The following is a 14129-nucleotide window of genomic DNA, read 5'->3' on the forward strand; positions in this document are numbered from 1 at the left end:
CAACATGTGGCTTTGAATGACAGACCGGAAAAGCTCAGTGTTTCCACTGTCCCTCCCAGCTGAGACTGAGGATGCAGCAGGTGAGAGGTCAAGGTGCATCAGGCCCAAACCTTCACAGTCACACTACCAGCGGCCATGACATCATCACACAGAAGTGGAAATTATTTCACTGCCCAGAGTTACAAGGTTTAACTCACATGTATTGAATTAGTATTTTACAAACACGTTTATAATTAATTTCAAACATGATTTATATGGATCATACATATGAAGAGTTTAATTCCAAAATGCTATATGTCCATTTTCAGAAATGTTGGTAAATTAGCTTTTATTGTTTTAAGAAATTATAGAAGAGATTTGAGGGTTTTTTGCTATCTAATCATGGCATGAGTAACAGACATGTATTTGGTGAAAATCTATTACAGACAAATAATAATGTTTTTTGCTAAATGCTATATATCCACTCACTCCCAGAGAAATATAGTGCCTTCAGAAAGTATTCATACTCCTTGACTATTTCCACATTTTGTTGTGTTACAGCCTGAATTTAAAATTGATTCAATTGAGATATTTTGTTTCTGGCCTAAACCCCATAAGACCAAAGTGGAATTATGTTGTTAGAAAACTTTACAGATAACAAAAAATGAAAGGCTGAAATGTCTTGAGTTAATAAGTATTCAACCCATTTGTTATGGCAAGCCTAAATAAATAAGTTCAGGAATAAAAATGTTCTTAGCAAGTCCTGTAATAAGTTGCATGGACTCACTCTGTGTGCAATATTAACATGATTTTTGGATAACTACCTCAGCTCTGAACACCACACATACAATTATCTGTAAGGTCCCTCAGTCGAGCACGGAATTTCAAGCACAGATTTAACCACAAAGACCATGGAGATTTTGAAATGCCTCGCAAAGAAGGGCACTGATTGGTAGACGGGTAAAATAAAAACAGTTCTTAAATCACACCAGGAGACCAATCAGAGAAATTTAGGGTTTTGGATATAGTTACATTTAGTTTATTCTCTACTAAGGTCAATACATTTTTGAATATTGTTGAATTCTGTTTCAAAGCCTGGATTTTGTGACGGCCCTGATTACATCATTTGGACCAGAATGAGGCTCTCTCTCTATTGTTCCTGCAGTGATGATTCACCATCCTCATCGAATGTTTTCATAATTTTTCTGCAGATAATCTCCAAAATGTCTAGATCTACTACCAGTGGCCTATGCAAATTAGGGAGCTAAATGATCGGCTCTCATTCGGTAGGCTACACTGACTGACAAGGGAAGAGTCACTCACTTTGGCGCCACTGTCTAGCAAGCCCCGACATCCTAAGAAAGGAAACCTAGGAAATAATTTGATTTCCTTTTCGGGATGTGATACCATGGACATATAACCACGTTGCATGATTTATGAATGGCAAAGGGATATAGGAGATCGAGTTTATTCAGTCAGTTCGACATCTTTTATCGATTAGTAAACACTTGCTATTCAGTTGTCAATCAAAGCACAGTCAATAGTTGAAATACGTCTAGACTCCGCTTGGCTGACTATGTGAAACACGCAAAAGAAAAGAAATGAATGTGCCAGAAAACAATAATTAGGCTAAGTGATTTTTGACTCTTTACCGCGTATGCTGTGTTTAGATGGAACCGGGTAGATGGTAGACAACAAACCAGATGTCATTGTTTTCAATGAGATAACGAACGTAAATGCTGTTGAGTTCAAATATTTAAACTTTTGCCGTCTGCTGTAGCGTTGTTATCTACCGGATGTTGATTTGCACTGTTTGTTTACTGTAATTACCATAGCAATGCATACCATGCTTGTGCCATCACCATATTTCTTGCTTTCTTGGCCCTCTATAACGACTGGTGTGACAGTTTTTGCGTACCTCGTCTAAATTCAGAATTAAATTGGCGCTAATTAGAATTAAATTACATTGCCTACAACCGGCGCTAATGGAAAATACTGGTTAATCCATCCCTGTAGTAATGTTTGTCTGCCAGAGACCACTGCCACACCATGGTGTCTCCCTTCTCCAGCGTATCTAGACTGATCCATTATCAGTGTTGAACAGCCGGTTCATGTCTTCAATGTGGTGACCGGCTCAGTGTACTTCTCTTTGCAGTAGCTCTGTGCCTCAGTCCAGTTTTTAGGGTTGTTTACATAGTTGTACTCATGGGTGAGGCAGGAGGAGAGGGTGCACAGCCCTGTGGAGAAATGCAATTCTGTGTATGATGCACAGACAACCCCAGAGATACACTGCCGCACTCTCTCTCTCTCCCTCTTTCTTTATCTGTCCCTCCTCCTTTGCAGTTGGGTCTTTTCTCTCTCTGACCTGGAGGTTGTGTCCCAAATGACGCCCTAGCTCCCTACATGGTGCACTTCCTTTGACCAGAGCCCTAGTCATAAGTAATGTACTACTCATGGAATAGGGTGCCATTTGGGATGAAATGGAAAGATGCAAACATTAGACATATAGGTGACATGGCCTCCTTCCCCTTTACTCAGTCACCTGTATGTGAGCATGTGTGTTAGGCTCCTTGAAGTTACCCCTAGACACAGATCTAGGATCAGCTTCCCCTTCCTCAATCCTAACCATTAGTGGGGGAAATGCAGGTCACACTTTATTTGGATAGTCCTGATTTTTAATCTGTAGTACTATCAACAAACTATATGTTGCTAAGCAACTGCTTGCTAAGGTTACGTTAGGGTAAGGGTTAAGGTTAGGGTTAGGGCTAGATCACTGTCACTATGTCAACCAAATCACGTTTTCCTTTATTGAGTAAACATGCTGTTTCTAAGACATATTCTCCAGTCCACAAGTTGACCCTGACCTTCAAAATGCAATAGGTATCTCTTTCTGTGGGCCGTTAGAGTTGTAGGGTCTACTAGCCCCGGTTTGCTCAAAGTGGGGGATCCGCCCAGTTATTGCTGGGAGTCCGTAGTTAGATCAAAAAATACATAACAAAAAAAGTGCATTTCATTTTTTTTAATCAATATTACTAACAGATTAAACGACTTTAAGTCAAGGGATCCATTAAATAAGTGTAAAGTGTGTAATACAATACAATATAATGTAATAAGCTGCAGTAACAAAAAATATCTCTTCCCCTTGAATTGCAGGTAATTAGCTTGACAACTGCTAAATGTTCTCTCCGATGCCAAGAGGTGGGCCTTTTAAATGTTCTTTCTCCGGGCCAGAGACTTGGTTCGTACAGACATGTACTGAAGACGTCATAGTACAACTCCTTGTAGGCTATTTTTATCGCACTCGAGTGGGGTTCTGATTATGAAGGGGATCCCTGATGAATTTGCCAACACGAAAGGTGTCCCCGGACGCAAAAACTTTGAGAACCCTATAGTAAACTATTAGAATTAGAAGCATATATAAATATTGGAATTGGAACCTGAGAATGTAACATTTTTTGAGCATTCCTGGTATGGTTCACTGACTGATAAGACGTGGAAGAACACTATCATCGGTAATTTGAGGCATTTACAATAAACAAGTTTTGTTGTTGTTTGGATCCAAGATTGCCCCTTTAAAAAAGTAGGTGGTTATATCCATGGTTCATTTAGCAAATTATCAAGTCCCAAATAGCACCCTCTTTCCTACAGTAAATAGTGCACTACTTTTGACCAGAGCCCCAGTGAAAAGTGGTGCACCATAAAGGGAATATGGTTTAATTTGGGATGCAGACAATGTCCTCTAAGGTCTCTGCATGCATCTGAGCTCTCAGCACCAGTAGGCCTATGCAAAACACATGGAAACTCTGGTTCTGGGTGGATGCAAACAAGTAAGTTACACTCAGATGGAAGGAAAAGCATGACATTACAGTAAATGAGCACATTCAAAATGTTTATTCCCATTGAGTATTATAATACATAGGGCGTAATAAGTCATGTGACAAGTATTGATGCAAACTTTTATCAGAGACAGTTTAATTGAAAAATCTAAAACAATACATTTATTAGAATTTGTAGACAACTGGTCAAGATTAAGTGCAATGTCAATCAAAGCATTTAAGCGACTTGTTTGTCTTTAATCACAAGGTTATTTTATCCCTGAATGGGAGAGCAAAGATGCTGCTGTAAGTGGTGGTAGAGGTCCAGTAGGAGGCACTCTTTCCTCTGGTCCAAAAAATGATCCCAATTCCCCAGGGCAGTGATTGGGACATTGCCATGTGTAGGGTGCTGTCTTTTGGATGGATGTTAAACGTGTGTCCTGACTCTCTGTGTTCACTAAAGATCCCATGGCACTTGTAAGAGTAGGGGTGTTAACCCCGATGTCCAATCTGGCCCTCATACCATTATGGCCACCTAATTATCCCCAGCTTCCAATTGTCTCATTTAATTCTGACCTTCTCTCCCCTGTAACTATTCCCCAGGTTACTGTTGTGAATGAGAATGTGTTTTCACTCAAGCAGGTAAAATACAAGTAAAATATGTTTTTACAATGGCTGCATTCGTATTGTGTCGTGTGTGCCACATTAAATAACCAAACATTGTTGAATGTTGCAGATTGAAATGCCATAAATAGAGCTGACATGAACCGTTATTCTACATGTCAGAGAGGCATGTGTGTTCTACAATCCATATTTCTATCTGAAAGTTCCAAAACGTTGTGTCCTGCTGAACACACCTACTGGAACTGAGGAATGGTTAGAGGCAAATCAGAAACCTAACCTTCATGATTGACAGGGGAGATGACCAATGGGGCTGAGTTTTTACCATCATCACTAACACTGGGGCTGAGGAATGGATAGAGCCTTTCAGTGAAGGAGAATCCAGTGAAAGAATAGATATGAGCCTTGGCCTCCACATCGTAAAAGGACACTAACCCTTCCTCATAATCCACAAACACCCCAACCTTCTGGGGTTTCTCCCCCAGGGAGAGGAGAATGGAGGGGGATGCAAGGGCCCGGTACTCTTCCCCTCCTCTGAGCCTAATGGTCCAGTAGCCGTTCTCTGGGGTCGAAGTTATCATCCCCTTCCGGTTGACGGACCCTCTGACCACGCCCAGATCCCAGTAGGTCTTGTCCCCCACCTGTGAAGACCAAAAATATGATAAGTGCTAGGGCTAGAGTTAGGGTTAAGTTTAGGCTTAGGTTTAGTGTTGGGTAGTGAACTATGTGTAGTTCAACAAGTAATCAAACCAAATTTGCAGTAGCTTGGTGGTAGTCGAACTAAATTTAAATCTAGGTAGTGTTTTCAGTAATTAATAACTTTTTGCCATGTAGCGGTGTAGTACTGGATCTACACCAGTGGCGGTTGGTGCCGTTTAAGATAAGGGAGGACGGTAATTTTAGTTATGAGCGTGGTCTTATTTCTATTACAGCATATTGGATGACTGTCATTCATATTCCACTTACCCAGCTCAATGTATAGTTTTAGGCTACTACATGATAACCGAAATATCTCTACACCCATCATGAAGTTGCTACAACCTAGCTTATGAATGAAACTTTACCAAGTGGACAGACTGACACATTCAATACCGCCTTGCACACTCTTGCCTTCTTCTAGCTGATCTAGGGTGTAATCATTATCATTACTCCAACAGTTGCAAACAAGAGTTTCTATTGGACAAATTCAGGCATGTTTATCCCTGTTTCGTTCTGTTTGCTTCCGCTTAAGAAATGTTTTTCAACAGAATCTGTGGAATAAATACCCCCCTGATCACACGCAAACAGTTCGCTTTCATAGCAGCCACATACAGACAGCATGATCCCTTTAATAATTGTATAATTCCTTTTTGCATCTACACGCTTTCCTCCTCTCACCTTTTCCCCTTGCCTATGGACTTCAGTGTTCAATACATCAGCTGTCTGTGACCAGGCAAAAAATACTTTCCAAGGCAAACTTTCATAACAGCTAACGCTACAAACATATTAGCTAACGTCAAGTAAACATAGCTACTAGAACTAACACAATAGTAAACCTGCTACAATCGTGCAGTGCGGTGTACAGTTAGCAATCAGTTTAGCAGTCATACCGGGGAGCCCCTCTGGCAATAAATTAATAAAAACAAAAGTTTACCTTGACTTGGAAGAGTTCCACGAGCCTCCTAGGTTTTGTATTGAAGTCAATGTATCCTAGAAGAGGCCGGAAACTAGCTGTCCTCCGACTACACCATTGTGCTACCCTACAGAGTGCTGTTGAGGCTACTATAGACCTTCATTGCTAAACAGTGTATTTTTATAAATTATTTGTTGGTATGTGAAAATATTTAGTGTAGTTTTATCTAAAAAGGATTACTTTTATTTTTCACTATTTTTATTTTTATGAAATTCACTGAGGAGGATGGTCCATCCCTTCCTTCTCTGAGGAGCCTCCACTGAAATACACCCTACTTTTTTTGTCAAAATAAATGAAAATATGGGTGAAGTAGGTGTAACAGTATAGACTTTACGTCTGTCCCCTCGCCCTTGCACACGTCCGCTGACTAGCTAGCCATTTCACATCGGCTACATAGGCAAGAATGTCAGACATGCCAAATTATCACTTCAAACAGTTTTTTTGTTTTGTAGGCTGACTCCAGTGTGATCTGTTCTTGCAATTTGTAGTCTATGACGTTTCAGATTTAGATATGATAGTTTAGATGTAGTGAACTACTTATTCAAAGTAACTTTATTTAACTAAACTATATTTTTCATAATGGTAGCTTTAGGGTAGCTTAACTTCTTCTATTGTGAAGTAATTGGTAGCTTGGTAAACTACATCTTCAGAGTAGCTTCCCCAACACAGGGTTAGCTTGGTAAACTACATCTTCAGAGTAGCTTCCCCAACACAGGGTTTAGGCAAAGAAAAACTGCAGAAACTGATCTAATATCAGTGGAAGTTAGGATTCGCCCAATGTTTGTCTACCTGAACCTCAAAGTAGAACCTCCCAATGGAGAAACCTCTCTTCCCCAAGATACAAAGCACCGGGTCGAAGCGCTGGGGGTTGTCAGGGAGAATCTGCAACATGTCACCGCGCCGTGCCTGCTTGCAGTCAGAGGACAGGACGATGTTGGGGTGTGCGGTGTCTGGGTCCAAAGTCACGTCCACTGTTGAGATACAGAGAGCATGGAAATTCTCGTAAATGCTTTATGAAGTGTTATATTGCCTTTTAGAAACAGTCATGGCACCTCAGAGTTGCAGGCATAGAGCAATATGAAGATAGTGAGAATGATGAAGATAGTGAGAGTCATTATGAAAATAGTAATAGGGAAGTTATACCTGCATACTTCTGGATCCTCTTAAATTCTGGGGCACAATAGAAAATGAAATATTCTCAGTTGTTACAGGAATACATTACCAGAACTACATATTATTCTCATCATGAAAGTAACATTCAGTATAATATTATAGTCATGTGCTTGATTAGTATAATTTCCCACTTCATTGATACTGTATCTGTGCATATGCATAGGTTTTCCGCAAGTCCTAAAAAAAGTAGAATGCGTTTAATTTACCTCTCTCTTTCAGGGTCTCTAACTCATTCTTAAGTGTGTCCTCTAGTTGAGATAGAGCTCTCCTCACATTCCCCACACACATGTCAGAGTCAACACTGATCTCAGACCAGTCCTTGGTGGGTGGAGTGGTGCACAGCGATGGCAAACTCTAAGACAGGACAAAAAAGAAACACGTCCATCTTTCTGGAGAATGATGTCTTGTCTTGTGATTGTTTAGTTGGCCTATTGCAGGGTTCCCAATCTTGCATCCTGGGGGCCAAATTCTGCCTGTGTAGGATTTTATTTGGTCACCCAAGTTTTCGGAGGATTTTATTTGATAAAAATGTTCATTGTTGTACCTAAAAGACTGTAATTCACCAGGAAATCAGCTCCAAGTGATTGCAATGAAGTGAATCTCTCCCCAAATATTCCCACACATAAATAGAGAGACATTATGTGATCGTATACCAATTTAATCAATGTCATCAAGGTTTGAAATTATTATGTTTTTGTCAAGTGCTATGTCTGTTTGGGCTTCTTGCAGTCAATTTACAACGTACAAATGATTTGTAGTTATGTTCTGGTCCCCCGACTACCGTGACTGAATGTAGTTGGGGACCCCTGGTCTATTGGTTAGTCAAGTCTTAAAATCAACGTATAAGTTCAATTGTCCATATTGACCAGATAGAGGGACACTAACCTGTAAGAGGTGGAGGTGGTCCTCAGTGATTGATAGCTGTTCCAGCTCAGTGCTTCTCCTCTGTAGCTCAGTGATTTCCTGCTCCAGCTCTTTGACAAGCCCTTCAGCTCGCCTCTCTGCTGCTGACTGCTTCTCCTCGATCCCCTCATTGAGCTCGGCCTGGCTTCTCTCGATGGATTTCACCAGAGCAGTGAAGATCTGTGCACCATCTTCCATCTCTTTCTTAGAAGTTATCTAAATGAAATACATTTCGAAAAAAATTGGACTGAGACTTGAACCCTGTGCAGTGGTGGGAAAAGTACCCAATTGTCATACTTGAGTAAAAGTAAAGATACCTTAATAGAAAATGATTCAAGTAAAATGGAAAGTCACCCAGCACAATTCTACAAGGCTTTGGTTTGAAATATAATTAAGTATCAAAAGTATCAAAAGTAAATGTAATTGCTAAAATATACTTAATTTACTGAAGTTGGCTAAATCAGGGTCACGCAGAGTGTTTCTTAGTAGTTTTAAACAAATCTATTTTGGAACAAAAGTATACACCTCACACACATGGTTATGGGCTTACAAAAAAGAAGAAACCTGTACCATGTCAGATATAGAGCTGAAATGTATTCAAGTTTGAATCCCAATATTACACTTTATATACATCACAGAACACTGAAATATAGCAAAACTGTGTGAAATAGAAACAACGTATTTTTGGCAGGATCTTTAAAATAAAGTTTATTAATTATGAAATTATGAAAACTATTAATAACATTCCACCCATGAGTCCACTAGGTCATCTGACTGCAGGAAAGGCTATGTATCAAAAGTAAACTTATACATCATTTCAAATTCCTTTATATGTAGCAAACCAAACGGCACCATTTTTATTTTATTTGTAATACATTTTTTTATGGATAACCAGGGGCTATCTCCAACACTCAGACATCATTTACAAATGAAGCGTTGGTGTTTGGTGAGTCCGCCAGATCAGGCAGCAGGGATGACCAGGGATGTTCTCTTGATAAGTATGTGATTTGACCATTTTCCTATCCTGCTAAAGCATTCAACATGTAACGAGTGCTTTTGGGTGCCGGGAAAAATGTATCGAGTAAAAAGTATCATCTTTCCTTTGGGAATGTAAAAGTAAAAGTTGTAAAAAATGTTTTTTTTTTAAATAGTCATGTGTTTTTACTTAAGTATTTTATACTACTGACCCTATGTTACCCCACAAAGACAGAAATGCTCTACAAAATATTGCATTTGGGGACAGCTTACAGCTACATATATAGGGTTGCACCTTTAAGTTTAAATACATTTGGACAATAATTCAACCCTGCCGTATTGATTGCGCATCCATCTGTGATTGTTTGCAGAACTTACCCTACTGAGTTCCATTGAATGTTTGATCTCCTCCACCTTCTTCTGTCTGACCTGGATCATCTGCTGAACTCCTGACTCCATCTTCTTTATCTGAGCCTACAGAAAGAAGGAGAGGCAAACCATCTAAGAAGAAGGTGTAGTAGTACTAGTCTGGAAGTAATTGTTGCAATTCTGGGTGAAGATCTGGGTCAAGATGAGCTGGCAGGAGTAGATTTTTCCAAACTGGGGTTAAACCCAATATCAGAGTTTGGGCCCTATTGATTCTTGTCCTTTAAAAAAAATAAAATAATAAAAAGCAATTGATCACGAAAAAGTTAATCACTATTGTGTATCAACATTCATCCCCCGATGCCTACAGTACCTTCTTTTCCCCACACTCCTCCTCTATAGCAACTGTGTGGTGAGTTTTGTGGCACGTCTCGGTGCAGAACTGACAGACACACATCTGGTCGGTCTTACAGAACGACTCCAGGAGCTTCTCGTGCTTCTTACACATCCTGTCTTCCAACTTCTCCACAGGGTCAATCAGTTTGTGGACCTTCAGCGTAGCAACTCTCTTGTGAGGCTCCAGGTGAGGCTCGCAGTAAGAGGTCAGACACACCAAGCAGGACTTGAGGGCCTTGATCGTCCCTCCGGTACAGACATCGCAGGCCACCTCACCAGGCTTAGCCACAGTTAGGTTTGAGACGCCAACTTGAATCCTCTTGAATTGATCGGTGATTTCTTTGAATGCAACGTTGATGCTGATTTGGGGCCTAACTGTGAAGGTATTCTCACAGGTTGGGCACTTACAGCCATAACTGATCTTCCAGAGCCCTCTGATACAGGCCATGCAGAAGGTGTGGCCACATGGGGTCGTGACTGGGTCAGTGAACACATCCAGACAGACAGAACACTGGAACTGATTCTCTGATAACAGACTAGTAGGGGAAGCCATCCCTGGAGAGAAAAGAGGAACATATAGTGTACGTCGCAAACTACTTCCTATGTAGTGTTCTACTTTTGACCAGAGCCCTAGGAAATAGGGTGACATTTAGGACACAGACAGTTTGATATTATACAGTCCATAATGATCACTGAGAGAGGAAGTCAGTGTTGAGTGGACGACCAATGACAAGCAATACAAGATCGGTATGATAACAATTGTGCTATGATAACAATTCAAAAAAGTGTTATTTCTCATTTCGGAAACGTTGGTATTAAAATATCTTATCTGAGCTCCTACAGGGTGCGGCTCTCCTTTATTTTTGATAGTGTTCTACTCTGCTAGCCAGCACCTCGCTTAACCAGGTGTGCGTTTCCTCCGCCTTCAGTATTCTAATTTCTTTACCTGATAATCATTTTAGTAGATTCTCTTTCCTATATTGATTGTTATATAAATAAGGTTACACTGGAAAATGAGTCAAGCTTCGTTCTTACAGATAACACCCCGTATTCACCCTTGTTTTCCAAACTAAAAAGACAAACCCTTGTAACACTACTTGAACATAAACATTATTAGCACAACACCCTTGGCATTGCGATGCAATTTACGGATTATAACACTCTAAATAACTATACTGAACAAAAATATAAACGCAACATGTAAAGTGTTTGTTCCATGTTTCATGAGCTGAAATTAAAGATACCAGAAATGTTACATACGCACAAAAAGCGTATTTCTCTCCAATTGTATGCACAAATTTGTTTATATCCCTGTTAGTGAGCATTTCTCCTTTGCCAAGATAATCCATCCACCTGACAGGTGTGTCATAACAAGAAGCTGATTCAACAGCATGATCATTACACAGATGCACCTTGTGCTGGGATCAATAAAATGCCACTCTAAAATGTGCAGTGCCAAAGACTGCAGGAATTTCCACCAGAGCGGTTGCCAAATAATTGAATGTTACTCTTTCTACCTTAAGCAGTCTCCAATGTTGTTTTAGAGAATTTAGCAGTACGTCCAACTGGCCTCACAACTGCTGACCACGTGTAACTACGTCACCCCAGGACCTATTTCTGTCTGTAAATAAAGACCTTTTGTGGGGAAAAAATAATAATTCTTATTGGCTGTGCCCCTGCCCAGCCTTGTGAAATCCATAGATTAGAGCTTAATTCATTTATTTCAATTGATTTCGTAATATGAAGTGTAAGTCAGTAAAATAATTAAAATTGTTGCATTGTTGCATTTATATTTTTGTTCAGTATATTTCTCACCATTGAAATAGTAAAACGTGACAGTGCCTTTTTAATGTCATACTGTACAGTACCAGTCACAAGTTTGGACACACCTACTCATTCAAGGGGTTTTCTTTATTTGTACTATTTTCTACATTGTAAAATAACAGTGAAGACATCACAACTGTTAAATAACACATATGGAATCATGTAGTAACCCAAAAAGTGTTAAATAAATCAAAATATAATTTATATTTGAGATTCTTCAAAGTAGCCGCCCTTTGCCTCGATAACAGCTTTGCACACTCTTGGCATTCTCTCAACCAGCTTCATGAGGTAGTCAGTTGTGTTGTGACAAGGTAGGGGTGGTATACAGAAAATAGCCCTATTTGGTAAAAGACCAAGACCACATTATGGCAAGAACATCTCAAATAAACAAAGAGAGAAATGACAGTTCATCATTACTTTAAGAAATGAAGGTCAGTCAATCTGGGACATTTTAAGAACTTTGAAAGTTTCTTCAAGTGCAGTCGCAAAAACCATCAAGCGCTATGATGTAACTGGCTCTCATGAGGACCGCCACAGGAAAGGAAGACCCAGAGTTGCCTCTGCTGCAAAGGGTACGTTCATTAGAGTTACCAGCCTCAGAAATTGCATCCCAAATAAATGCTTCACAGAGTTCAAGTAATAGACACATCTCAACATCAACTGTTCAGAGGAGACTGTGTGAATCAGGCCTTCATGGTCGAATTTGTACAAAGGAACCACTACTAAGGGACACCAATAAGAAGAGACTTGCTTGGGCCAATCAACATGAGAAACAAGAAACATGAGCATTGGACATTAGACCGGTGGAAATCTGTCCTTTGGTCTGGTCCAAATTTGAGATTTTTGGTTCCAACCGCCGTGTGTTTGTGAGATGCAGAGTAGGTGAATGGATGATCTCAGCATGTATGGTTCTCACTGTGAAGCATGGAGGAGGAGGTGTGATGGTGTGGGGGTGCTTTGCTGGTGAAACTGACAGGGATTTATTTAGAATTTAAGGCACACTTGACCAGCATGGCTACCACAGCATTCTGCATCAATACGCCATCACATCTGGTTTGCGCTTAGTGGGACTATCATTTGTTTTTCAACAGGACAATGACCCAACACACCTCCAGGCTGTGTAAGGGCTATTTGACCAAGAAATAGAGTGATGAAGTGGTGCATCAGATGACCTGGCTTCCACAATCACCCGACCTCAACCCAATTGAGATGGTTTGGGATGAGTTGGACCACAGAGTGAAGGAAAAGCAGCCAACAAGGGCTCAGCATATGTGGGAACTCCTTCAATACTGTTGAGATAGCATTCCTCATGAATCTGGTTGAGAGAATGCCAAGAGTGTGCAAAGCTGTCATCAAGGCAAAGGGTGACTACTTTGAAGAATCTAAAATAGATTTTGATTTGTTTAACACCTTTTTGGTTACTACAAATTCCATATGTGTTATTTCATAGTTTTGATGTCTTCACTATTATTCTACAATGTAGAAAATAGTAAAAATAAAGAAAAACCCTTGAATGAGTAGGTGTGTCCAAACTTTTGACTGGTACGGTATGTCTTCTCTGACACATAATGACAGTCCAAGCATATAACTACTGTCCCTCCAATAGATCATACAGTCCCTTGCACTGTAGCTGTCAACATAACAGTATCGGTTACACTGTCAATTTTTCTTGAATGTTAAATATCGATACTTACTCTTCATTGTGTTGGGTACCTACTTCAGCTCTCTGCAGTTAGCAGCAGCCAGCCCTGAAGATCTCTTCTAACGCACATCGGGATAGGTGACTTGTGAGTGTGGCAGGTAGACTTTGTAAGGCTAGCTGTAAATCAGGTAAATGTCATAAGGTATCAATGCAGTTATTCACAGGTCAGTTAACCCCTCCCGTTCATGTGCCTCAGTGGTGTCTGTCTGTCTGTCTGTCTGTCTGTCTGTCTGTCTGTCTGTCTGTCTGTCTGTCTGTCTGTCTGTCTGTCTGTCTGTCTGTCTGTCTGTCTGTCTGTCTGTCTGTCTGTCTGTCTGTCTGTCTGTCTGTCTCTCTCTGTCTGTCTCTCTCTCTCTCTCTCTCTCTCTGTTTAAAACCTGCCTTAATGCGAAAGCATTCACCACAAAACACAATCGTGGTTATTTGTTTTGCGTAGACGCATTCACTTTACAATGCAATGACTTATTTGTGTGTGTGTGTGTGTGTGTGTGTGTGTGTGTGTGTGTGTGTGTGTGTGTTAGGGGCGTCCCTATTCAGTCCATGTGGCAACGTTTTCCAGCCATGATGACTCACCTAAATGGGCAGCTGACCACCTGACATGTGGAATGCTGCATTTCCAAATTAAAGCTGAACAAACATAGGCACGCACATACACACACACACAAACAACCAAGCAAGGAGGTCAGAGTAACATAACACTGAC

At 40.4% G+C, this 14129-nt stretch overlaps 1 protein-coding gene across 1 annotated transcript; it reads right to left on the reverse strand.

The window, feature by feature from the left end:
• Window positions 1-3851: 3851 nt before the first annotated feature.
• On the reverse strand, window positions 3852-13674 carry LOC112214555 (E3 ubiquitin-protein ligase TRIM39). Its single transcript, XM_024373386.2, has 8 exons — window positions 13419-13674; window positions 9878-10455; window positions 9517-9612; window positions 8146-8379; window positions 7467-7614; window positions 7231-7257; window positions 6877-7058; window positions 3852-5056 (listed from the first exon to the last, which is right to left on the reverse strand). The coding sequence occupies exons 1-8, from the start codon at window positions 13423-13425 to the stop codon at window positions 4691-4693; spliced, it is 1638 nt and encodes a 545-aa protein (XP_024229154.1). The 5' UTR covers window positions 13426-13674; the 3' UTR covers window positions 3852-4690.
• Window positions 13675-14129: the final 455 nt, after the last annotated feature.

This window comes from Oncorhynchus tshawytscha, linkage group LG15 (assembly GCF_018296145.1).
Source record: "Oncorhynchus tshawytscha isolate Ot180627B linkage group LG15, Otsh_v2.0, whole genome shotgun sequence".
NCBI lineage: Eukaryota > Metazoa > Chordata > Actinopteri > Salmoniformes > Salmonidae > Oncorhynchus > Oncorhynchus tshawytscha.